The sequence below is a fragment of the Ambystoma mexicanum genome, chromosome 4q (assembly GCF_040938575.1).
Source record: "Ambystoma mexicanum isolate Mex_15411 chromosome 4q, UKY_AmexF1_1, whole genome shotgun sequence".
Lineage (NCBI taxonomy): Eukaryota > Metazoa > Chordata > Amphibia > Caudata > Ambystomatidae > Ambystoma > Ambystoma mexicanum.
In genome coordinates, this window is record NC_090928.1 from 264,408,911 (window position 1) to 264,435,960 (window position 27,050).

Here is a 27,050-nt window from a genome sequence, read left to right on the forward strand (position 1 = left end):
TGACTATGTTTTGGGTACGCCCTTGGGGTGGGACCTGGGTGAATGGAGTGTGTGAGGAATACGCATTTCATGTTATGGGTGTCTAGTTTCTGGTGTGTGACACAAAGAATGAGACAGCCCTGCCCGAAACTGGCATGAATGCAGTGTGGAGTGCTGAACGACTGGGTGCTGGTCCGAATCCACATTCTGAGTGTCTGGGTGGAGAAGAACGGCCTGAGTGCACTGTGAGCCTGATTGGCTGCCTGCTTGCCTGAATGCCCTTCTGAATGATTTGTTGCCAGAGTGTGACCCAGCAGAGTGAATGAGAGACCAAACAGTATAAAAACTGGGGACCTCTCACTGATGGAAATCGTTCAGAAGCTGAAGTCGAAACTTGATGCTTACCTTGAAGGCCAGCTAGGAGAAGAAGGTGTTGCTGCAGAGTTCTTCAACGCAATCCGAAAGCGGTCGTGTCTCCAAGAACTGATCCAAGAGAGGAACTGGCTAGGAGACCTCTTCCAGAGCTAAGAGGGCCATTGTGCACCAGCTAACCTTCAACGGTAGACAGGGACCGCCGAGGAAACTGAAGCAAAGCACCCGGACACTGAAGTCCATCGCCGTCGACGACCATCGTCGTCGACCGGAGCTGCAACACTCCATTGCCTAAGACACTTTGAAATCAAGGACTCCCTTGCACGCACCATCGACTGCTTTGTCCTGCCGGAGAAAGTCGAGGCCACCGACGTGCCGAGTAGAATCCACCGGTGGGTTTCCCGCCACCTGAAGTCCACAGAGACGCCTGACGAAGATCCAAAAGCCAGCCGCGGTCGAGTACCGATCGCTGACACAAAACGCTGATGACCCGACACCCTTGTTGGGCCTACGTTCTTCACTGATCTGCTTTGCGGCAAAAAACTATAGTCGTTGAGGTGCACTGCACACCTCATCTTCTCAAGACGGCCACGACTGATCATCAACAAGCACTGCAAGGACCAAAGCTGCAGCCTCAACAAAATTGCTCACCCCTTTCTTTGAGAAATATCGACGATCCGTGGCTCCTACCGTAAAAGGGAGTTCACCTAAGAAGGATCAGTCGACAAACTCTGCTGAATCAGGTACATTGGGATAGTAGAACATTTGTAGAAGGAAATAAGACTGCTTAACAATATAAGGACTCGGCTTGTCAATATACTTTATTTACAGGTTGCCCAGGTCAGGAGAACCTCACACAGAACTGTGTCTAGTGGTAGGGGACCCAGCATTCTGCCAATTGTTTACCCAACTTGTTTTCCACCCAAGTCTATGGTTGATATCTTTTGCTATTGATTTGTATGCCATTTGAAACTGACAGCAGTGGGTGCATTTTAATGGAGCTAAAGAGTAATTGTGGTACCACATAGAAATTGTACATTCACCATTAGAGTATTGCCGGAGCACAAAGTGTGTTATTGTATGAATATATAACTTGAACCTTATTTATATAAAGAACTGTGTTATCACTAACAGTGTGTGGACATTCCTTTGTCGGGGGCTTGGGGACTACACTGCACTTAAGGACCAGCCTACATCACCTCCTGAGAGCTTAAGCCTTGATTGCTTGTCCACGTTTACCATATAGAGAATCTTGTCTGGTGTCCTCTATGCTTCAACTCTGCCATATAGATGGCAGGAGTGTAGAAACCCCCCTTTACACATACTAAAGACTATCCTCACTGCACTCACTCCTTTTGACCTCCCACAACCCATTAACCATCCCACACACATCGCTGGCAATAACCTGGACTTTTCGATCGCAAACAAAAATCCTGTCTCTGTGGATAATCAAATATGGGTATCGTGGTTTGACCACTTCGCTATTCCCTTCACGCTCACACAACCACACAAAATCCCACCACCTACCACCCATTCCCCTGACCCCCGCCAGACAAACCAAACACATAACAGACATAGCCTTAGCACCACTCGACAAAATTGCATCCCTCAAATTAGAAGAAAAAAAACATAACCACCACAAACTAGGGTTCAACAGTTCCCTCCTCTCCATTAAGCACGAAGTCCAATGCCTTGAAAGAATCTGGCAAAGGATCCCATGCCCCTCAACCAGAACACTCCTCAGGCACTGCAATAACAAATTTACATATAGAATAAGAACTCTAATCCGCCACCAATCGTACCCAGAAACTATTAAACATTGTCAAGTCCCTCTATAAACCACCATCCACACCTTCCGCACCCCCATTCACTGCAGTATGCAACTCCCTCATGAACTACTTCCAACTCCAACATACACACCATCAGGACAGCCGTACGCTCAGCTCTCTCACACACCCCCATCCCAAATATTCCAAAACAAACACTTTCCACCCCATCGACACCAACACCCTCCTTGCCAAAAAAAAGCCTGCACACTTCCTGGATGATGCATGCCCACCTCAAGCTACATCCAATTGCATAACCACCCTAACTCCCCATTGGCTCAACATCATCAACTTCTGTCTCACACAATACTATCCCCACTGCACTCAAAATTGGACAAATCACACACCTCCTCGAAAAAGAATCTGTCGACCCAAAGCTCCCTGAAAACTACCACCAAAGTACTATCCTAGCACACCTCACCACCAGAATCATGGAACACTTTGTCACTACCCAACAGCAACAACACATCACCACAAACAACCTACTCAGCCCCTTCCAATCTGGCTTTCGACCTGGACATAGCACTAAGACAGCTATAGACCTCCACAGCATCACAGACACACAGCACTACTCTTACTCCTCGACCTCTCTGCAGCCTCTGACACCATCAACCACACCATTATAGTAAACATTGTAGCCAAAAGGATGAATCTTTCTGGCACCGTACTCAACAGATTCACTGCCTTTCTCACTGACAGAACACACTTTGCCTACATGCCCCCTTATCGATCAGATCCCACCCCTGTCAAGTATGGGGTTCCACAAGGCACCCCATATCGCAACTCCTCTTCAACCAATATGCTGAATCCCTTGGGCTGACTTAGCAAGCACAACATCCATTTCCCACCAATATGCAGATGACCCAAAAACATTTCCAAATTCTATCCCTTTCACAACTCCACACGATCAAAACATGCCTCTCCACAATCACCAACTGGATGGCCACCCACTTCCTCAAACTCATCCCTTCCAAAACAGAATACCTCCTCATCTGGTTCCCAAGGCACAAACTCGACCTCACCCCCTGGATCCAAGAACTTGCGACAATAAACACAAACAGATATCCCTCTCCACATCTTTCAAATGCTTTGGCTTCACCATCGACCCCCCACACCTTTTCTTCACACACTACACATCCACTGTATCCAAAACATGCAATCTACACCGCCTATGCAAAATCACACATATCCTTCCTCCTGACAATTTCTGCACTGCAGTCCAAGCACTGGTTCTCTCTAAGCTGGCCTATGGAAATGCTCTCCTCACTGGACTCCCAACAGCACCCTTGCCCCCCCTGCAAGCCATACAAAACGTAGCAGCCAGCCTCATCCTCAACCTACCCAAACATTCACACATTACCCCGCTCTTGCCCAGATCCAGTGACAACCCATACCCCAGAGAACTGCCTTCAAAGGATTCTGCATTGTACTCAAAGCCATCCACCTCAAAACACCAGCTTACTTTCATTACAAACTCAAACCCATCACGTGACAAACTCATCATCCACACAAACATCAGACAACACCTTCTAGACATTCCACTGTGCAAACTCACATGCACACACAAACAAGCATTTACCAACTGGGCGCCAGGGCACGGAACACCATACCTCTTAACATATGCACTGCATGCTCAATCACCACTTAAAGAAAGAGCCTTAAAACATACCCATTTCCCCTCACACATAACCCTGCCCACCTCCATTGCTACCGCTTGTCTATTCGAATCGTCCTATGCTTCCCTGAAAATCTTTAGTACTTTCTTTTTTCAACACTCACCTTTCAAACTTTGAACCATGTAAGGCGCTCTGAGACCCTCTGGGTAAGGCCAGCGCTAAACAAAAATTCAAATAAATACAAATAAATAAATTAGCACTGCAATACATTTCAAAACCAACGTTGGGTTTTCTATCTGCTTTCTACAAAGTAAATTGAATCACAAAGAAACCTTTTTAAAAAACGAATGCTGACTACACGATATTTGCTTGTTAAATGTACAAAAATATGTTCACTTCCTTACGGCACTGTAAATATCTTTCACATGAAAGCTCTAAACCTTAGCGACAGCCTTCAACTCTATTGACCAGCTCACCCTCATGTACAGACTCCACGCTCTCTGCATCAGGGATGCAGTTTTGAAGCGGATTTCCTCCTTCCTCACTAACAGATCCCACATAATATACATGCCTCCCTTCTCAAAAGTACAAAAGGGCACCTGTCTCTCTCCTCTGCTCTTTAACCTCTATCTGAGCCCCCATTCCGGCTATCTTCCCCTCACATGACCTATCTTGCTAAAACTAAGCCGATGAGACACAAATCATCTTTAGGAACACAAAAGACCCTGCCAGCACCACCCCCAACCTTGCATCATGCCTCACAGAAATCAACCACTGGATGACTACTAACCACCTCATTCCCCTGCCCTGTGTCCTTCACTGGCTGCGATAGGACGTCGATCCACCTTCAAGGCAATGTGCATCACACATCAAGCCTTGAACAACAAAGAACCGGAATATCTTCAACACAAACTCAAATCCTACAGGCCCAGCAGAAACCTGAGATCAGGCACAGCTCTCCTTGTCAGCCCAGTCGCTAAATTGTCCAGAATAGGGGATCTTCTTTCTCCGTCCAAGCTCCCACCATCAGGCACTCAATTCCATTTAGCATCTGCTGCATCGACGACCACCTAGCTTTCCGGAAGGCACTCAAGACCTAGCTCTTCCCTTCTGCATCTTGACTAACCTAGTCCACCTCCTGGGTGAACTATCACCCCATGACAGTTAGGTGGGGGCACTGATAAGTCTCTTGAGGAGACAAGACAGTACCCAGCATGCACAGAAAGGATTCCCGTTTATCTGTATGATATGATTTGCAGACCCTCCTCGCAACTAGATATCAGCCTTGACTCTCGGGTACGTATTGCACGCTCTCTCAATGGAACATAGCCGTATCCAGCTCTTGGCCGTGGCGCCCACCTCCATACATCTGCAACAATTCACTACTCGACTTCATTATGCACATCACCTCTGCCATTAGAATGCAGCTGAGACCCACAACAGAAATCCGGTCCAGCTGGGCACAATCTTCTTGACTCACCTACTCTCCTTACAGCTTATCACAGCACCCTTCCACTAGCCAGATCTCCATGGGTTGCTAGCAGGAACTTACCCACCCCCAACTACTTTTGTGCTGGCTAAAATGCACACATGCATTCTAAAATCCTGCTTTCAATTCTCATACAACGGACTTTGGTCCTCCAAGGGCATTCACCCACAGCGCCAATGGCATTAAATACTATACAAATGCTAAATAACATTTCAAACATTGGCATAAGCTTCTGTGAAACAGTGGCTAAAAGCATGTTATTTTACGACACAAGCTATTCAGGGTAGTACAAACATTTTGCAATGCAGCGATAGGAACTCTTAAGAGTGCACATACAGTTCTTTCTGGGAGTAATGCTGTCCCCCAGGGGCACCAGTAGGTGCTTTCAGCTGCATAGATGATGCACCCTTGTCAAAAACCTTCTGCAGAACCATCCTAAATGCTTCTCATACTTGGAAAACAAGAAATAAGCCCATCTGCCTTTTGAGAATCATCATAAGGATCAGATCTTCATCAGGCATATGATGCTTTCTTGAGAGAAATGATGTCCTATGGGGAAAAGACTTACTCCAGGAGTGGTGGCTTCTTTCATTTTCTTCTCACCCCAGCTCTTCCTTTCACGGGTGTACCCGGCACTAATCTCGGACAGAAGGCGGGGGTAGAAGCAACAGATTTTTCCTGGACTCTTCAGACACTGCTAAAAGCAGATTTTACACATTACTGCCTCAAGGATTTGGGGTGAGTAGTCTGAAAACAATAGAGTCATCTGTGTCATAGTCCTCCTAGGTGGGTTGGAGATGGACAGTGTGCTCACATTAGTGGCAAGGCTTAATAATATGCAAGTGTGGAAAAATTGTTCCTGCTCATTGAAGAACAAATGAACTGTATGGCACCATCAGGTATCCGTAGATTGTTTCGAAAAAAAAAAAGAATGGGAGATTTATTTTAAATTAAAAAAGAAAGAAATTACGAAAGTGAAGGGAACCTGTGCCGCAAACGGATGCAGAACACGGTGGCACACCACCTTGTGTGCCGACGAGAGGTAAATAAGGTGGCGGGGGGGCAGTAGGTTGTCGGAAATGTTCGGGGAGTGAAAATCGAAAGTCATTTTCATTCAAATGACTTTTGGCATTTTCTCCCTCGAACAGTTCTGATTTGGTAAAATATTGTAATCCGCACCGTTGGCCAGTCCAGTCCAGACAGCATCTTAAGGAAATTTCAAAGAGGAGGAATCTGTGGGGGGAATGTATCTGATAGAAAAAGATAACTCAGAGCAGTTTAAAACAATCTCAAGTTGTACCATGTAAGTTGTGAAATAATCAGCTAGACTTTGCTTTTAAGCTTGCTTCAAATAAAATGTTAGCACTTGCAGTCCTAAAATTATGTGAACAAACTACAAGTACTGTACAAGAATGCAAAATGACATGGGACTGAAGAAGTAAGCACTACACAGTACGATCTGTCAGCTTTTCTGCAAGCGGTTTCATCATCATCATCATCTGCATTTCTCTAGTAATATTCAATAGAAAAGCAGGCAATGATTTGTTGACATTACTAGTTTTTGAATTTGTATACTCAATGGTTATGTATGCTACTTCACATGCAGGTTACGTTGTGCAGCAAAACATCGGGTTGTTAAGCTTTCCCCAGCATATATGGTGGAACATGGGAATCTGGGGCAGTATTTTAATGAGTACTTCATGAAAATGTTAAGCTGATGTTTGTGGACAGACCTAAAGAGCCTGGGTCCGATCCCTCTGAGCAAATTATAAGTTGTCACCCGAACCCCGCCTCATCAAAACATTCATATCTTTCTCCAACCCTGGGTATGTTTGCATGCCACCAAGTGGCTTTGGTAGTCAGAGGTAGCTCCTAGTAGCCATTGGTATCAATCTAACATACTCTTCTAGGAAATAAGCAGGCTCTACATAGCTCCCAGAACCAGTAATTTTGATATCTGTCCAATCCTTCATTAGTTTCAAAACTGTTTGTCCAAAAACACCCACATTGCTAAAAGAAAGTGCCCCCAAGTATTATTTGTAAGGCGACTGGTGCATACATACCGACTGACACTCTGCCAATTTAAACTTTTTGGTTGTCCACACCATAAATATAATTGAAGCTGAAACAAACAAAAGAAATATGTTATTTTACGTCATTTCACAGAGTGTATGCTGAATAATGCAATGTGAAACATATAACAGATTGCTTACCTATCACAGCAAAAATGAGGGTATTTGTGAAGTGTCTATAAAGGGAATACTTCACAGGGTTCTTTCTCAGCTTCAGTGTCTTCATGGTTTGAGCCAAACTGATAAAAATGTGCAGTGCAGCTAAGGAAAATAAATGCTACCCTGTGACAATGCACACAATTCCCTTAAAAGTCAATATTTGGGCTGTATGGTAAATCGCAGTCATAACTATATTTGTACACCAACTTTATTGCTTATTATTTAGTTAATTAAAAACCATAATTTTCGGATCCAAGATGACTGCCGGAGAGGTAACACTGTGAAGAGGTGCTCTCCACCCCCACAGGCTCCGAAATCCCATACAAATGCAGATAAAACCCCTGCCCGGGCAACGACTGGTATATCCATGGAACGGGGTAAGGGCCACAAAAATCAAACACTGCAGCATCCCTTGCGCACCTCTCCAGATGCAGCAAATATTCTCAGAACGGAGCACGCCCTCAGGGGGAGAAACAGCCCACAACCAACCTGCACACAGCCCTCAACAGGGACATATTCACAAACAACATCGATCGGAGGCATCAAAGGGCAGCAGATCGAGAACTGCGGACAGTCTCCCGCGAATCGAGTATCCGCGAGAGGGTGGGCTGCTCAGAAGGGACCGCGCCGGGAGGCGTAAGCCAAAGGGAGAGGGAAAACTCCCCCAAGAGTGATCCTAGCTGGCCACCTAGATCGCTAAGCGAATACAGCAGAATCCACGCAACAGGAGCCAGTACCAGCTACCTACCAGCACGACATCCATTGGAGCAGTAAAAAAAAAGCCGCAGCGGGAAGTGCACCGGCTGACCCGGCGCCGGAGCACCCCAGGGAGCGCAGACCAGGAGGCAACACACATCAATAAAAACCGGTAAGATGCCAACCCTACCCAAATCCCCCCCCCTAACCCCTAACAGCAATACCCTCGCCAGCAGGCCTGGAGGACAAGTAAACCATAGTGAGGGCCCAAGCCCCCCCCCCCCCTAGAGAGGGTACGTGGATATTTGCAACCCAAGGCTCCCTCCCTACACAATCCCGCCCGCAAGAGGAACGGAGGGCCACCACCAAGGGCAACCAACAGACTGGACCCACTCAAAGGAGGCGTAAAGAGGCCACAAAGGGTGTCCCCAGAAGACACCCCCCAATTGAACCGTCAATCAGGAGAAGGGTCGGTAGAGCCCAGAGCACAAGCCCCATACCAAATTGAGCACACAAGGCCCTCACTGCAGGGAGTGGAAAAACAGGCAGGGACGAGGCACTAACACCACGATAGAGGAGAAGCCCTAGTTGACAAGAGCAGCCCAGGCACCAACAGAGCAATAAGGGTTACAGGGTTAGAGACTATGATCGCAGCCTGCAAAGCCCGCAAAATTCAGGCCCACTCAACCCAAAGAACCAAAGGACATAAACCACATAAAACCCAGGAAAGGGCCCACCCCCTCATTTCGGCCCTAGAGGCACACCAAGACAAGATGTCGAAAAACAGAGGGAAAGAACCACAGACCCCTGCGAGAGGCAACAAAAAGTCTCATGAAGGAGCAATAAGGAGCAATAAAGAAAATATGGAGAAAGGAGGGAGCGCACAGCCCGACACCAACCAGGAGACAGGTCGGGAAGAGGAGGAGACCCTTCAAGAAGAGAAACAGAAGGAGCAAAGGGTCACACAAAAACCCTGGAACAATGTTTTCAAACCTTTGGCAGCCACTATACAATCGCAACTGGACAAAATGAGAGAGGACCTGATGGGGGACCTAAAAGAAGTAAAGCGAGACCTGCAAACGCTGGCGAAAGTAGACACAAATAAGAAGGCCCTGCAGGAGATGGCTGATACTCTCACAAAATGGAAGATCTGATGGACCACTTGGCCCGGGGCCACCCACAACGTGGAGATTCAAACTGAGGACCTTGCAAACAGGTCCAGGAGGGCGAAAATCAGAATCAAAGCAATTCCCGAGGCAGTGGGAGGCTCTGAACTACCACAAATAGTCAAACCAACCTTCGCAGACCTAGTGGACGCAGCAGACCCTGCAGAGATCCTAGTGGACCGGATCCACAGAGTAGGGCCTAAAAGAAACGAACCTGGAGCAAGGCTAAGAGACATGTGGGTAACCATGCACAAATACACTGAAAAAGAAAAGGTCCTGACGCCGCTAGACACACAAGAGATCTCAATTTTAAAGGCTCCAGAATACGCCTGTTCCAGGACCTCTCCCAGATCTCGCTCACAAAAAGAAGATTGATTCACCCGATAGTGCAGAAACTACCAAAACAAAGCATCAAGTACAAATGGACCTTTCCATTTGGCCTCATGTTTGAACCCGATAGCAGGCAAAGGAGAATTAAATCCATAGAGGAAGGTGCAAACATCCTGGGCATAGAAGTCAAATCAGCCTGCAATGAGATGCAGGGCCTAACAAAGGACCACCCAAAAAGAAAGGTATGGGAATGGACCACCCAAGAGTCAAAGAGGGAAGCAAGAAAGAAAAGGGGCCTAAACGGCCCAAAACCCACACCACAGAAAGTCCCAGAGGAAAACGAACCCCCACAAAGGGGCGCCGCCACATTACTGCAAATCGGTGGGACCAGGCACTAAAACATGAAACCCTTGGGGAGGGAGGGACACAAATCAAGCAGTGGGGGAAGGAACGAAGAGGGTGACTTTTGCATTGGACACATGGGTCGACCTGCAAGGGGGAGCACTGGGTGAGGAAGGGGACTCAACCCCCGAAGAGGGGAATCGGGAGGGGCTAGAGGCCGGTTGTCCCAGCAAGGGAGGGTGGAGGTGGGAGGGTGTTTCAAGGGGGAGGGGAAGTGGGACTGGGGGACCAGGTCCGGGACTAAGCACGCCCGCAAACCTAAGCCAGCACCTAGGAAACCCACGAACAATGGCTAAGGATAAAACAATAAAAATCATATCTCTGAACATAAAAGGCCTACACTCACCAATAAATAGGAAACAACTGGAACACTACCTGTCAAGGGAAACCCAGGCAGTCACCCTGCAGGAAACCCATATCCAAGAGAAAGATAAACATAAGACTACGGGGATACAACCAACGGCAAATGGTCAAATGGCCCGGGAAAGAAAGGGGGTACTCTAATCGCAGTAGAAACTATTTAGATTTCAGGACAGTAGACTTAACCAGAGACACTAAAGGGATGTTTGTCGCAATAATCCTCCAGCGGTCGAGGGAAACGATTACACTGGCCTCCATCTATGCCCTCAACAATGGACAGGGCCGATTTATTCAGTCGACACTACAGAAACTAGAGGGATATGCTAAGGGGAAAACGGTCCTCACAGGAGATTTCAACCTAGCTTGGGACCCAGAAAGTGACAGGTGCACTAGAATGTCCTACTCCCATAATAAACCCTTGTAGTAAATGTGGGGAACAATGGACGATTTGTCTTTGGTAGATATCTGGAGGGAAAAGAGGCAATGCCAGAGGCTATACCTTCTACTCCCATGTTCACAGATCAGCTTCAAGAATAGATTACATCTAGGTCTCAAGATCCTTACAAGGACAAGTTGCTGACTTTGAAGTGGGAGCTATATCCCTATCAGACCACGCCCTCATCATACTGAATATTAAAAAGTCAATAAACACATCGGGGCCATGGAGATGGAAATACCCTGCACACATCTTCAGAGACGAGACCCTGAAAGGGGAATTAAGGGAGGGGATGGAGACCTTCTTCCAAATTAACGTAAGTCAGGAAGCAAGCCCACTCACAATATGGGATGCTTTCAAGGCCACCATACGGGGGAAAATAATAGCGATAAAGGCCCGGAGGGACAGAGAACAAAGACACCTAGAGGATGACCTAGAAGCCAAACTGAAGGTTATCATGCTTAAAATGGCATCAGGGGAAACAAGAAGGGAATACAGGGCAACTAGAGGCCAACTAAAAATCATACAAACAACTAGAGCAGAGCTCCCTAATGCACCTCAGACAGAAATACTACATTAAAGCGAACAAAGCAGATAGGCTTCTAGCAAGAATACTGAGGAAAGAGGAGAAAGATAGGAACATCCTACAGATTGGGATACCCGGGAGGGAAGCAAGCTCAGATCAAACAACCATCAGGAGGAAATTGACAAACTTTTATGAGAACCTATACAAATCAGACAACCCAGAGAAACAACACCAGCTGTCCTACCTAGAAAAATGTAACCAACCAAGAATATCGAACCAAGAAAGGGCAGCTTTAGAGAAAGAAATTACCATAGAGGAAGTCCACAGAGCTATCACTCCCAACCAATAAAGCCCCGGGCCCAGACGGCTTTATTCCAGACTTCTATAAACTATATAAGGAGGACCTAGCCCTCCCGTTTGACTTCTTTATTCAATATATTCGGGTTAGGGGGAGGGATTTCACCCTCAATGGAAGAGGCAAAAGTTGTATTGTTACCCAAACCAGGGAAGGACCTCAACACAGACGCCAAGATCTTTACTAAAATCCTAGCAAATCGCCTAGAAAACGTCCTTCCCAAACTCATAGACCCCAACTAGTCTGGCTTTACACGAGGCAGACAAATGCACGACAACACACAAAGAATCGCCCACATCATAGAGAAAGTCACCAAAACACGCATACCGAAACTAATTATGGCACTAGATGCGGAAAAAGCTTTCAACAGGGTAGATTGGCAATTTATATATCACAACATGTACCAAATGGGATTTGGAGCAGCCTTTATGTCCAAAATAGCTGCGAACTATCAAAACCCCTCCCAATGTCTGTTAGCCAATGGAGACCTGGCCGACCCAGTGGCAATAGCAAGAGGAACGAAACAGGGCTGCCCCTATCCGCGCTCCTGTACGCCATTCACCTAAAACAACTTCTGAGTAAAATAAGAGTACCAAAGGAAATAGAAATGGACCCCTTTGGATGTAGGGAACACAGGTGGCAGCCTTCAAGCTGACATGCTGTTCACATTGACCAACCCAGAGAAATCCCTTCAAGCAATAGATCAGTAGCTGGGCCAGTTCGGAGAGCTAGCAGGCCTAAAAATAAACAGAAACAAGTCCAGGATACTGAGCCTGACTACACCTCTTGAAAGGGAAAGAGCTGAAATCCAGCTTCCCATACTCATGGGCCCCCAACAACATAAAATACTTTGGAATTAATATCGCCAAATATTCGCAGCCAGCTACCGGCCGTTACTGGCGTTCATCAGGAGCATGCTCCACAACTAGGGCCCCCTGACCATCTCCTGGATGGGCAGAATCAATGACCTGAAAATGGTCCTCCTACCAAAACTACTGTATGTATGTATGACCCTTCCCATAAAAATCCCCACGTAGTATTTTGGGCCAATGCGCAAACATACGAAGACCTTCATCTGGGACCGCAAGAAAACAAGAATCTCAAATAAAGTCATGCTGTTACCCAGGAACAAGGGGGAATGGGATGAACCTGACCTCAAAGCCTACGACCACGCAGCACGGATTAAAGTCATAAGGGATTGGCCAAGGGACGACCGCGATAAAAAGTGGAGAGAAATGGACAGGGCTGTGGTGGGAACGGATCTCGAGGAAGTCCTATGGTTACCCAGGGAAGATAGACCATGTAATATGTATTATAGTGAAATCAAAACCCTGGTAGGGTACACACAAGAGGCGAGCTGGCAAAGCAATCCAAACTCACCACATTCCCGTCCCCCCTCACTCGAATCTTCAGGAACCCACAATTTACGACTGGGGTATCTAGAAAAGGATTCGACCAATAGCAGGAAGGGGGATTCCACAAGATACGAGATATGTTCGAGGTAGGGTGGATAAAAACCTTCACCCAGTGCAAAACAGACTGTGGAGCGGGAGAAGGAGAAAGATTTCATTATGCCCAAATGAGACACTTGCTTCAGGACCCCAGGGATTCCAAGATGGCCACCGGAGCGCAAGGACGTGTCTCACAGTCCTCAGTTCGGGCCTACTGATGCAGACAAAAGCAGGTAGTCAAGCACACCCTGTCAGGAATTTAGGTTGGGGCGAAGGACGGTGCTTTACAGGCAAGAAATAAGCTGTCCTTAGGAAAAGACTACATGTCCCAGCATGCTTAGGGGAAATCTGTAGTTCCTTGGTTTCGCATGAAACAACAGCTGTTAATCAGGAACTGGTTAAAGCCTCCAACTGCCCGTGCCTCAGTGCAGATAATTAATGATTATGTGCACAGGCGGCAGGAGACGTGAGGAGCCAGGCAATCTTTTCGGATGCCGAAGGACTGGTGGTGGGCGTCAACATTGATTTTCAGATGAAGATAAACATGAAATAGACGGCGCCGGGCCGCAGCGGTAATTTATGAGCGGCTTGGGCGTTCGCTGAAAGCTACAGTCTTTAGGGTCCGGGTGTCCTTGTGAGGTGCCCGGGCCATCAGCTAAGTGAATTCTCCCTTTTTGTTTGGCTATGGCTACAAACGTCTAAATCATATTCAGCTTGTATTAGGTGCGCGTGTGAAGGAAGACGCAGCCACATTGGTATATGGATTCAAATAGCATGCCGAATTACTCGTCAGGCATGCCAGCAGTGCGTCACTGAGAGCTATGAATTATGTTCCAATTTAAAGTCTCAGGAGAGTAACGACCCAGTGTTTTTCTGGAAAATATATGTGGCATGTAATCAATGTGCAGCATTTTTTTTGTTGCTTCACTGTGCCCCATGAGCCTATTGTGTTTCATCCCAGTTTGTGCCATCATGCTTTATGTGCAAGAGTCTGCTTACGCATAATTATCTTTCATATGTTTGTGTCCATTATGTACGAGTTGCTGACACTATGTGCAGTATGTTTAAGTCATGTTATGGGTGTCTTCATTATGAAAAATGCTAAGAGTATGAATATGCATGTGAATGGTTTACCATAGGTTCAGGTATCATTGTGGAGGTCAGGTTAGGTCAAGTTCAGGAGTTAGACTCTAGATATAAGTGTATTAATTTGGAGTTAGGTACTGTTATACTTGCATGTTTGTTTTCCCCTCCTTTCCTTTGTCATTCTACCCCCTTTCCCTAACTCCGTCTTCCCCCCATTGGCTGCCACATGGCTCCCTGTGTTACTTAGTTCAGGCGCCTGTGCTAACCAAGGTGGGAGGGTCGATCTATTCAGCTTCTGTGGTTCGGGAGACGGGGGTCGAGACCCTTATCCCTTTTGCTGGCATTGACAGAATTATCTGCCGGCAATTTCGGGGTAATTGAACCACCCAGGCCAAATGGAGATGAATCCTCCTTCTTTAGCGGATGTGCTAAAAGCAGTACAGGATATTAAAGTGGAGTTAGTGCAAGCCAGACAAGAATCAAATACGTTGAAGGTTCAGGTGCAGGGTTTGGTCGCACAGGTCACCCCGTTGGATGGGGCTGGTTCATCTACAGGAGCTTCAACAAGTAGAGCCCCAGCAACGGTGATTGTGCAGCCCCCCAGTAGTGTGCCCTTAGCGGCACCAGAAAGATTCACAGGGGATCCCAGGAAATATAGGACCTTCTTAACCCAGTGTTGCTTACACTTTTATGTAAACCCACGGCCTTTGAGACCATACAGGCTAGAACAGCTTTCGTCATTTCATATTTAACTGGAGATGCGGCAGCTCGTGCAATGCCTCTGGTACAGAAGGATGATTCTTTATTGTATAACTGGGATGGTTTCCTGGGGGAATTTGGAAGGTTGTTTGACCGCAGGGAGGTTTCTTTGGCTCAAGATAAAGAATTGTTGGCCTTAAGAAAGGAACTCGCGATTTAGTGTCATATGTTACCCAGTTTAATAGATTAGTGATTGAAACCGACTGGCCCGAGAATAAACAGACTGTTATTTTATCAAGGGTTAAAGGAAGAATTGAAGGATGCAATTGCGCAAGTCGAACCTCAACCGACTTGCACTGCCATGATTGATTTAGCGTTAAGACTAGACCATCGTATCAATGAGCGCAAGGGAGACAAGAAAAGACCCGAACGCTGTTTGCCCGACTAGATCGGGAAAGAGGCAGTAGGAATATAGAAGAACCCATGCAGATTGGTGGAGTGAGAGGGCCCTTGTCTACAGTAGAAAAGGAACAACGGAAGGCGAACAATTTGTGTTTGTACTGTGGACAACCAGGACATTATATTAGGACACGCTCAAACACTCCCAAGAAAGGAGTCACCGAAGGCCAAAGTAAAGGGGAGACGGGAAAAGGATTGGGCCGGCCTTAGTGGGAACTAAGGTGACAGGCCCGAAGGAGACTAGGTTCCCCACTTGGATAGCCAATACAGCAGGAAACAGGAAGTCTCATGTGTATATTTTGGTGACTTTATTCTTTGCCTGTACTAAACAGATAGTATCAGCCATGGTTGACTCAGGATCCACTGGTAATTTCATTGATATTGGGTTGGCCAAGAGGTTAGGTTTACCATTAAGAGAAAAATCACAGGTGGAGGGGGTGCAATCGGTGGATGGGTCTCCTTTGATTTCTGGACCCATTTGCCAGCAGACTCAACCCATTAAAATGAAGTGTGGGTCTGGGCATATGGAGGAAATTGTGTTTGATTTGATAGCGGAACCTCAGTTTGGGCTCATTTTGGGTATGCCTTGGCTAATGCAGCACAATCCTAGGATTTATTGGGTTAAGCGTGAGGTGAATTTTGAAGATTCAGGGTGTGAGAGTCACATGGAGGAGGAGATGGGCCCCGCATTATTGTTGGCAGAACAAGTGGCAGAACCCCAAATGGTGGGAGCAGTCATGGGGAATCTTCTGGCCCAGTACCAAGATTTGTCTACGGTATTTGACAAAGGGGGAGCAGACAGGTTACCGCCCCATAGATCATATGATTGTGTAATTGAATTGGAGCCGGGGGCCAAGTTACCTTGTAGTAGAATCTATGCTTTAACTGAAACAGAAAACCAGTACTAACGGGAATATTTGGATGAAATGTTGAGTAAGGGTTTTATCAGACACTCAGCCTCACCTGTCTCGTCTCCTTTGTTCTTTGTCCCCAAGAAAGAGGGAACTCTTAGGACATGTATTGATTACAGAGCGTTGAATAAGGTGACAGTAAAGAACAGATATCCTTTGCCTTTGATTTCAGTGTTATTAGATCAAGTTAAGACAGCAGTGGTGTACACGAAACTAGACCCGAGAGGGGCCTATCATTTAATCCGGGTAAAAGAGGGAGATGAGTGGAAGACGGCCTTCAGAACTAAATTTGGTTTGTTCGAATACCTGGTCATGCCTTTCGGCTGTGTAATGCCCCTGCAGCATTTCAATACTTTATGCAGGAGGTGTTGAGTGAGTTTCTAGATGTGTTTGTCATTGTATATATAGATGACATTTTAATTTACTCAGCTATGGAAGAGCAACACATTGGTCATGTTAGAGCAGTGTTGAAAAAATTACAGGACTATCAGTTGTATGTCAAACTGGAAAAATGTGCCTTTCATACCACTCAAGTGGAATTTCTTGGTTGTATTTTGACCCCTTCTTGTATAGTGATGGAAAAGAAAAAAGGTTCAAGCAGTCACTGAATGGCCAGCGCCTCAATGCATCAAGGACATTCAGTCCTTTTTGGGTTTTGCTAACTTTTACAGACTATTTATTTCTAATGTTTCACAAATTGTTACACCCATCACAAAATTATTAAAGAAGGCCACTAGTTTCTGTTGGAATTCTGAGGCGGAAGTTGCTTTTCAAGAATTGAAGAAGGCGTTTACATCAGCTCCGGTACGGAGACATCCGAATCCGGAGAATCCTTTCCAAGTGGAAACAGATGCGTTCAATCTGGCAGTTGGGGCAGTTTTGTCTCAACGGGACGAAGCAGGGGTGTGGCATCCAGTAGCCTTCTATTCTCGTAAGCTTAATCGTCGTGAACAAAACTATTCCATTACTGACAAGGAAGTATAGGCAATTCGAGCAGCCTTCTTGGAGTGGGGACATTACTTGCTGGGGGCCAAACAGCAAGTGGTGGTTGTCACTGATCATAAGAACCTACAGTATTTTAAGACGGCCAATAGTTTGAGTCCTAGGCAGTTACAGTGGTCACAGTACTTTAATGAATTTGACTTCTCAGGTAACTTTTAGACCAGGCACAAAGAATGGAAAAGCGGATGCTTTGTCTAGGCAGGGAAATCTGGAAAATACTATAACCGAAACTAAAACTATCATTCCGGTGGAAAGAGTAGTGGGAGCGGTAATAACACAATTACTGAGACAAGTGAAACAGGAGATGCGAAAATCAGAAAAAGTGCAATGGGGAAAGGAGAATCCATTAGAAACTTTTCACAATGGTCTTCCCTATTATGCTGGTAGATTGTATTTACCCACGCTTACTTTACAAAAGAAAGCATTGCATTGGTGTCACGATTCTCCTTTGGCAGGGCATTCAGGAAGTAAAAAGATAGAAGGCACAAGCCAATTTAGAACAGGCTAAGGAACAGTATAAAAAACATGCAGACAAGAAAAGGAGAGAGGCTCCGCAGTACAAGGTGGGAGATAAGGTATGGTTGTCTATTCACAATCTGCTGTTAAGGGGACCTTGAAAATTTGCACCTAAGTTTATTGGACCTTATGAGGTGAATAAGTGTATATCTAAGGTGGCAGTTAAACTACATTTGCCTCAATCACTGAAGATACATCCAGTGTTCCATGTGTCTTTGCTTAAACCCACAGCTCCCGGGACGCGAGCACAGAGACCTCCAGCCATTATTAAGGATGGGCAAATGGAATACGAGGTGAAGAAAATACTGGACTCCAGGCGCAGGCAGAAGAAATTATGGTATCTCATTCAATGGGTGGGATATGGACCAGAGGATTGTTCATGGTAACCGGCTACTGCGGTTCATGCACCTCGTTTGGTGCGCCAATCTCAATTGCGTCATCCGGAGAAAGCAAAACTTGCAAAGGGCCCTGAGAGAGGAGGTACCGTCAGGAATTTATGTTGGGGCAAAGGACGGTGCTTTACAGGCAAGAAATAAGCTGTCCTTAGGAAAACACTACATTTCCCAGCATGCTTAGGAGAATTCTGTAGTTCCTTGGTTTCGCGCGAAACAACAGCTGTTAATCAGGAACTGGTTAAAGACTCCAACCGCCCGTGCCTCAGTGCAGATAATTACTGATTATGTGCACGGGCGGCAGGAGACGTGAGGAGCCAGGCAATCTTTTCGGACGCCGAAGGACTGGTGGGCGTCAACATTGATTTTCAGATGAAGATAAACATGAAATAGACGGCCCTGGGCCGCGGCAGTGATTTACGAGCGGCTTGGCCGTTCGCTGAAAGCTACAGTCTTCAGGGTCCGGGTGTCCTCGTGAGGCGCCGGGCCATCAGCTAAGTGCATTCTCCCTTTTTGTTTGGTTATGGCTACAAACGTCTAAATCATATTCAGCTTGCATTAAGAAGGAACACGCGGCTGCATTGGTATATGGATTCAAATAGCATGCCGAATTACTCGTCAGGCATGCCAGCAGTGTGTCACTGAGAGCTATGAATTATGTTCCAATTTAAAGTCTCAGTAGAGTAACGACAGGGTGTTTTTCTTGGAAAATATATGTGGCATGTAATCAATGTGCAGCATTTTGTTCGTTCCTTCACTGTGCCCTGTGGGCCATCAGTCTATTGTGTTTCATCCCAGTTTGTGCCATGCTTTATGTGCAAGAGTCTGCTTACGCATAATTATCTTTCATATGTTTGTGTCCATTATGTATGAGTTGCTAACACTATGCGCAGTATGTTTAAAGTTATGTTATGGGTGTCTCCATTATGAAAAATGCTAAGAGTATGACTATGCATGTGAATGGTTTACCATAGGTTCAGGTATCATTGTGGAGGTCAGGTTAGGGCAGGTCAGGTTCAGGAGTTAGACTCTAGATATAAGTGTATTAATTTTGGAGTTAGGTACTGTTATACTTGCATGTTTGTTTTCCCCTCCTTTCATTTGTCATTCCACCCCCTTTCCCTAACTCAGTCTCCCCCCCCCATTGGCTGCCACGTGGCTCCCTGTGTTACTTAGTTCAGGCGCCCGTGCTAACCAAAGTAGGAGGGTCGATCTATTCGGCTTCTGTGGTTCGGGAGAGGGGGTCGAGACCCTTATCCCTTTTGCTGGCATTGACACACCCCCTCACGCACCCCTGCAGGACACCTTGAGGAGCTGTGCCCCACCTAAGCAAGCTCGAGAAAGGAGGTGCAAGCCGCACACAAGACCAGGAACGCCCGCAGAGCCATCGAGGGAGCCCCCTGAGGGACAGGGGTACGGGAGGAGAGCCGGACTGCGAGGAGCACGATTGTCCGGAGGGGAGTGGGAGAACCTCCCTAACAACAGACCTCGGGCTGCTTTGGCACACCGGAAACAGACGAGGGGAAGCCCGCCATCGAGAAACCAGGTTCGGAGCAAGGATGAGGAGCGTATCCCCACAGGACCGTGGCGAGATACCTCAAAGTCGGAGGTAGATCCCAGCAGAAAAAGGAAATGAGATGGGAAGACAGGAAGGCGGGAGCATTGTAGTATGAGGCTGACCAACAGCCGCGGCCCCAGGGGATAAAAGGAAGGCTAAAACAAACCACCAGCGGACATGGGAACTCCAGCAGGAGAGACGAGAAACATAGCAGAGACTTCCTCAGTAAAGTTCAAGTAAGTGACGGCGGTGGCGACGTGTGGTGGGTTGAACCAACCCAGAGATGGAATGGCATTAATTATGGGAGCGGGCCTGGCCCTGTACCATTGGCAGCGCCTTCGGGCTCGGTCCAGGCATTCAAGTGAGGCACGAGAAAAAAAGAGGCACTCATCGACCAGAGGGCCCTCGGCCCCCCCAGGGATGGAGGATCCGCCCCCCCCTATCCACCTTCAGTGTTGGTGTGCAACAGAAAGGACTACAAGCAGAGGGGGGAAGAGCAAGAGAGGGTGAATAATAACTAGAGAACAGCTGATAGCTGCAGGAGAGCCACACTCATCCAGCACCCTTGAGGAATTCACCAGGATTAGCTTCTCAGAGCGGGGCGTTGTCACAGATAGACACAGGGGACTTACTAGGGCCTCCCTACCCTGAAGCGATAAGGAAGGTGAAAGGATCAGGCTCAAGAGGAGCAGGACTGAACAAGAGAAGGGAAGCAGCCTTCGGCAGGAGCAACTTCAGGAAGAAGACGACACCGCAGTCAACCCTTCAGATGCCAGGAGCCAAGGCCAAGACCACCTCCACCAAACCTAAGGGGTCAACAGACACACAAGAGGGCCAGATGGAATGCTGCTGGAAAGGGGCAAGATCTAACCCCAAGGAAACAGCAGGGAGGCATATCCAAGGCCGAAACCACAGGCGCCATTGCCCTATACAAGGACAACCTCCTAGAGTGCCTTGGAGGCATGGATGATAGACGGGTGAACTCTTTCCAGGACCAAATGGACAAAATGAAAAGTCTGTAGCTCGATGCAGGACGTCAGGAGGAAGCTCACGAACCTTGGTACCAGAGTTACATTACTGGGAGGGGGCTGTCAGAAGTGGCAGAAGATAACGTCTCCTCCTTGAGCAGGTAGCAAGGGCCACCCATAACCTAGCAATACAAGCCGAGGACTGGTGAATCGCTCGAGCAGGCTGAGCATTCGGGTAATGGGTCTGAGCGAGGAGATTCTAAATGCAGACCTGAGGGGCACTGTGCAACAGTGCTTTGGGAGCTTACTGACTGAGACCCACCCAGAGGAGGTTAAGGGCGACCAACTGCATAGGGTGCGTCCCAAGAGGAGATAGTCTGGACTGAGACCACAAGACGTCCTGGTAGCCCTGTCCTCCTATACGTTGAAGGAGGACATACTCTGGACAGCTGGGCCCAACAGGGGATAACGATTAATGGATCCCAGATTCACCTCTACCAAGACTTAGCTCTAGCTACACTGCAGAAAAGGAAGGCCATGCACCCACTAATGAAAATCCTAACAAAAAACATTCCATACAATGGACGTTTACATTCGGCTTACTCTGTGGGAAGGGAGAAATCAGAGAGTCACATCATACGAGGAAGGCCTAGCAGTGATGAATCTGGAGGACGAGGAGAAACACCAACCGCAACAGCACAAGACCATTCAATCAGGCGAAACCAACAGGCGATGGGAGTGGTCTGGAAGCACAGGCAGGAGAGGGGGTAGAGAAATATCCTTCAAGGGTCCACAGACCAAATGAAGGCAATAATATCCTTGAAGGGTCTCCAGACCAAATTAAGGCAATCAGGGAAGGCCAGACTGCTAGGCCCGTAGAGTCAATGAGCTCGGAATGTCCATATACAAGAGTATGGGAGGGCCCAGTTAAGGAAGATAAAAGGGAGCGGGGGGGGGGCAACAAGGGGAAAAGAGGCCCGGATGGAGGCGAGACTGGGAGTCGGCCCTGGAATCACGTAAGGGGCGTAATTCACCCATGCAGGGGCAGTTCCCGGGGTTGAAACCGGTCCAATGCACCAGGATAGTTTGGGGTAGTTTTTGGGAACTCGGGTCCTGATAGATAAGGGGGAGTGGAGAGGGAAGGGCCAGTGGGGGGCGGGAGGAGAAGGCAGGATTTGGGTACTGATTAGCAGGGAGAGAGAGGGGGTTATTAAGGGATGTTGGGGCAGAGGGGGGAATAGAGGGGGGAACCAGACCTGCAGTATAACGTCATCTACAGGCTATACGTTTGGGACAACACAAAGAAGGGCGAACGGCCAGCAAGGAGGACATGTTACTTAGAATTACATCATGCAATGTACAGGTTTAAACTCACCTGCCAAGCGAGAGAAAGTAGAGGGGTTGGTCAAACACTGCCAGGCGGATATAATTATGCTCCAGGAGACCCACATAAAGAAAGCAGACAAGTCACATCTCAGACTCCATCACTATGCACATATTCACGAAGCGAATTCGCAGGGGAAGATGTCAGGAGTGCTCATAGGGTTTAAAAGCTACCTGCAAGTGCAAGTATTAGCATCTCTAGAAGACAAGATGGGGAGATACCTATTCTTACACGTGTGAATGGGGCAAAAGAGAATGACTTTGGGGACACTATATGCACCCAACACTAATCAGGACAACTTTCTTCAGGAAGTCATGCTGATGCTAGGGAAATTCGCAGAGGGGGAGATCATTATCACAGGAGACATCAACATGGCTTGGGACTCCTTTAAGGACAGAAGTGCAAGGAGTGGACAGAGGAGTAACCCTCCACCCAGCAGCTTAAGGGAGGCCTTCGACGGTCTAGCCCTTCGGGATGTACGGCGGAGTTAAAGGGGGAGGAGAGTGGCTTTACGTGCTTCTCTCACGTATACCAGACTCTATCCAGGATTGACGATATATGGGTCTCAGTGGCTCTCCTGAGGAAACAGAAGTGCACTTAGGAGCAATTACACTATCTGACCATGCACCTTTAACGCTAACAATACAAAGGTGGGAGCCGTGCAGGGTGTTGTGGGCCTGGGCACTCCCAAGAGAGATCCTGTCAGATGAAACAATGGTGGGCAAACTGAGTGATAGGATAGAGGAGTACTTTACCGAAAATTAACAGAGGGAAGCGACACTAGAAAGGACTTGGGAGACATTTAAAGCAGTGCTTTGGGGCGAAATCATGGCTTTACAATCCCAGAAATGGGAAACGTGGGAGGCCATGGACCGGTGCCTTGAATCGCAGAAAGCGACAGCCACGCACACACTAGCACAAAACAAAAACAGGGGCAATTATAACAAGCTGAGGGACCTCAGAACTCAGCTCAAACTTCTCTGTTCGCACAGGGCAGAGAGGGCACTCTTACACACCAGCATCGATACTACATAAATGCAAATAGGGCACACAGCCTCCTAGCTAAACGGCTAAGGAAGGGAGAGGTAGATTGACCCATTACGTCAAAGCAGCAGGATGGGTTGTATACAACCAAGTCAGAGAAAATAATGAAGTCTTTCAAAGTATTTTATGGATCCCTGTACAAGTCAGATAATCCAAATCAAAAAGCGGTAAGGCACTACAATGATCAGATAGCTAACCGCAAACTGTCTAGCAAGGACAGGAACTGGCTGGAGAAAGAAATCACGAGAGAGGAAGTAGAGGCGGTAATCAAGGGTCTGCTGGGAAATAAATCTCCAGGACCAGACGGATTCCCGGCAAGCTTCTACCAAAAGTTCAGTACTATATTTAGCCCGAAGCAAGTCTCTTCAATTCAAGTCCCTCGATAGCAGAGGCCAAAGTGGTGGTTCTCCATAAACCCAATAAGGACCCCAGGCTCTGCGGATCATACCGCCCCATTGCACTCCTAAATCTTGATGCAAAGATTTACACTGGGGTGCTGGGGGGTACACTATCTCCTCTTCTACCGGAGTTGATAGGTACAGACCACTCAGGGTTCGTTTGAGGTAGGCACACATGGGATAACACAAAAAGGGTGTCCCATCTAATAGAACAAAATGAAAGAAGCTAAATCCTGGCGGTCCCAATAGCCCTCAATGCTGAAAAAGTGTACAATCGTGTTGAATGGCTATTCCTCTTTGAGGCATTAGAACAGATGGGAATGGGCCCCAAATGTATTAGGATGGTAAAAGCAGTATACACCAACCCCAAATTGAGACTCTTTATTAACTTGTCTCTATCGGAAAGTCTCAGCTCCTATATGCCTTGTACTTTGGAGCCACTTGTAGTCTCCATTAGGCAAAACCTGGTAATACAAGGAATTCGATTTGAAGATTATAGATTTACATGTTGATGACCCTGGCCCAGCCGAAATCCTCAATACCAGTCCTACTGCATGAGCTTTCGACGGTGGAAAAAGTGTCAGGGCTAAAAATCAACATGACAAATTCAGAGATATTGAACCTGGGACTATCACAGAACCACCTGAAGCTACTGAAGAAGGCTGCCCCATTTAAACTGGCAACCAGTACGGAAATATACCTGGGGGTGAACTTAACTGATTCAATTGAGTCCATGTATGGGGCCAACTTTCCTGGAATACTCGAAAGAATTAAAGCAGACCTGGCTAGATGGACCCCACTCTGAATATCGTGGCTGGGTAGGTGTAACGCTCACCTGTTTCCCCCGGAGGCGCAGGTCTTGATCTGGCGAGGATACTGTCTTCAGTGTTAGGCGCAGGGTTCGTTTTGCTCCCGGACTGGGCCCCCTTCCCACCGACAGTTTAAGCTGAAGAGTGAGATGTCTGCAAGGGTAAACCAAGGTATTAGTGTTTGGAAGGTTCGGAAAGTTCCTAGCCCCTCTCGCCCTTTCTTTCCCCGTGGAACTGGGTCGACACTGCGCTTACCTTACATAGGTAAATGCCGGGCTCTCCATCCTGCGTCTTGTGCAGGGGCGCTGGGTCCAGTTGCTTCACTGGATGCGAGCTCTGCCTCTTGATAGCAGAGGATTTGCTGAGAGCGAAGACGCCGTTAATGCACGAGCGTGCCTTGTAAGTATTAAAGTTCCTTTTGCATTGTTCTCTTCTCTTTCAAAAGTCTTAAGTCTGTAAAGTCTACGTCTTTCCCTTTTCAGATGCTGTGACGATGAAGATTATCCTTCTAATGGCACGTGAGTAGAAAGACTGCACTAGCGCTGGAGAATGCTCCGTAATGTCTCTTTTGTCTTTGCAGGTACTGAGGTGCAGCGCGAACAGATTGAAAGCGAACGTAACACAGGTAAGCAGTCTTGTAACTAAGCGTTACTAACCGATGTATCTTGCCTTGCAGGTGCCGGAATGCAGCGCGAGCTGAGTTGGAACGGGCGTAACACAGGTAAGCAGAACTTGTAGTTGAATATTACTGACCGATGTTCTCTCTCTTTGCAGATGTCGGATTCCGGAAGAGAAAGGCAGAAAAAGGCGCCTTGGATGCTGCCGTTGGATTAGGTAAGTAGATTCACTGCCTTTACTTTAGCCTAACCTGTGCCTTTGTTTTACAGGAGCTGCAGAAGACTGAAGAAGACTGAAGATTGGATTCCAGCAGGTTATTTCGTGTTCACAGGATCTGGAGCTGGAGGTTTCCTGGAGCTGACACGGTGAGCGTCCTGCTGCAGATGCAGAATAACGCGAAGCACGTGAAACCAATCGGGTGTGGTTTAAATAGCCTTCTGTAGTGCTTAGGCGTCTCCTTCCACGGCCTCACCCAGGTAAGAAAAGAGTTCCAGATTTCTAGAAGAGTTCCTGTGTTCTGCTTCCAGGGAGTGGCTCCTGCTCCACCCAGACAGAAAAAGTAGTTCCAGGCAGAGAAGGATCAGGAGACCAGTTAGCTGTTAAGTAAGCAGCATGGTCTGCTACAGGTAGGTCCACCAAGCACTCTTATCTAATATGAGCCCGGCGCTTCCTGTGCCGGGACCAGTCATCATCATGAGCCTGGCGCCACTGGCGCCAGGACAAGGTCCAGAGGGTCCCTATAGGGACTGGCTGGTTCCTGGGATCAGAGTCATGGGCCTGCTTCCAAGGTCGTGGGGCAAGTCCTGACCCCTTGGAAGCAGGGATCATGACAGCACCCCCCCTCAAGGCCCCTCCCAAGGTTAACTTCTCCGGAGGTCTTGGTTTGTTAGGAAATGTCCGATGAAATTTCTTGATTAGTCGGGGTGCGTGTACATGTTCTGCAGGTTCCCAAGATCTTTCTTGGGGGCCGTAGCCTTTCCAGTCAATCAGGTAGTGTAGTTTTGATTTGGAGATCTTGGAATCCAGGATATTTTTGATTTCAAACTCAAGTTCTCCGTCAACTAGGATAGGTTCAGGAGATTTAGTCAATCGGGTTTCTGGTTGAACAGGTTTTAGTAGTGAGACATGGAAGACTGGGTGCATTTTCATGCGAGGGGGTAACTCCAACTTGACCGCTACTGGATTTATTATGGCAGTAACAGAGTAGGGTCCCAGGTATCTTGGGTTAAAGGTGCGTGGTCCCTTTAGGGGTAAATATTTGGTGGATAACCAGACTTGATCTCCTATTTGGTATTGAGGGGCTTCCTTTCGATGTTGATCTGCTCCTTTCTTGTATTGTTCCTTGGCCCTTTGAAGGTGGGTAGTAGCTTCCTTGAAGGCTTGAGTGATGGTTGAATGTAGGTGGTCAACTGCTGGTGTTCCAAGATCCTGAGGTGGATCCAGGTTAGAGGTTCGAGGATGATTACCATACAAAAGAAAAAACGGGGTCTTTCCGATTCCAGAGTGGACTGAGTTATTGTAAGCGTACTCGGCTATCCAAAGGATGTCCTTCCAAGTTCCTCCTGTCTGTTGCAGCATGCAGCGTAGGTAGTGTTCCAAAGTCTGATTGGTCCTTTCGGTCTGACCATCGGTTTGTGGGTGGTGACTGGTGGAAAGCCTCACATCAATTTGAGCTAACCGACAGCAACTCCGCCAGAAGTGGGAGATGAATTGACTTCCTCTGTCTGAGATTAAAACTGAAGGAAAGCCGTGCAACCGAACAATGTTTTCAAGAAATTCTCGAGCCAGGATTGCTGCTGATGGTAACCCCTTTAGTGGGATGAAATGTGCCATTTTTGAAAATAAGTCTACGATTACCAGGATTGTATTGTATCCGGAACAGGGAGGCAAGTCAGTGATAAAGTCCATGGAAAGGGTATGCCAGGGATGAGGTGGGATTTCAAGTGGTTGTAAGAGGCCTGCTGGTTTTTC

The 27,050-nt window shown here is 47.3% G+C and overlaps 1 protein-coding gene across 3 annotated transcripts in view; it reads right to left on the bottom strand.

Annotated features, from left to right (window-relative positions):
* Positions 1-27,050, bottom strand: part of TMEM87B (transmembrane protein 87B) — a 919,680-nt gene that overhangs the window by 236,682 nt on the left and 655,948 nt on the right. For all 3 annotated transcript variants that reach the window (XM_069607836.1, XM_069607835.1, XM_069607834.1), the window contains 2 exons: positions 7,496-7,602; positions 7,346-7,404 (listed from right to left, as the gene is read on the bottom strand). In XM_069607836.1, coding sequence (XP_069463937.1) covers positions 7,346-7,404; positions 7,496-7,602 — 166 coding nt within the window. The remainder of the gene's footprint in view (positions 1-7,345; positions 7,405-7,495; positions 7,603-27,050) is intronic.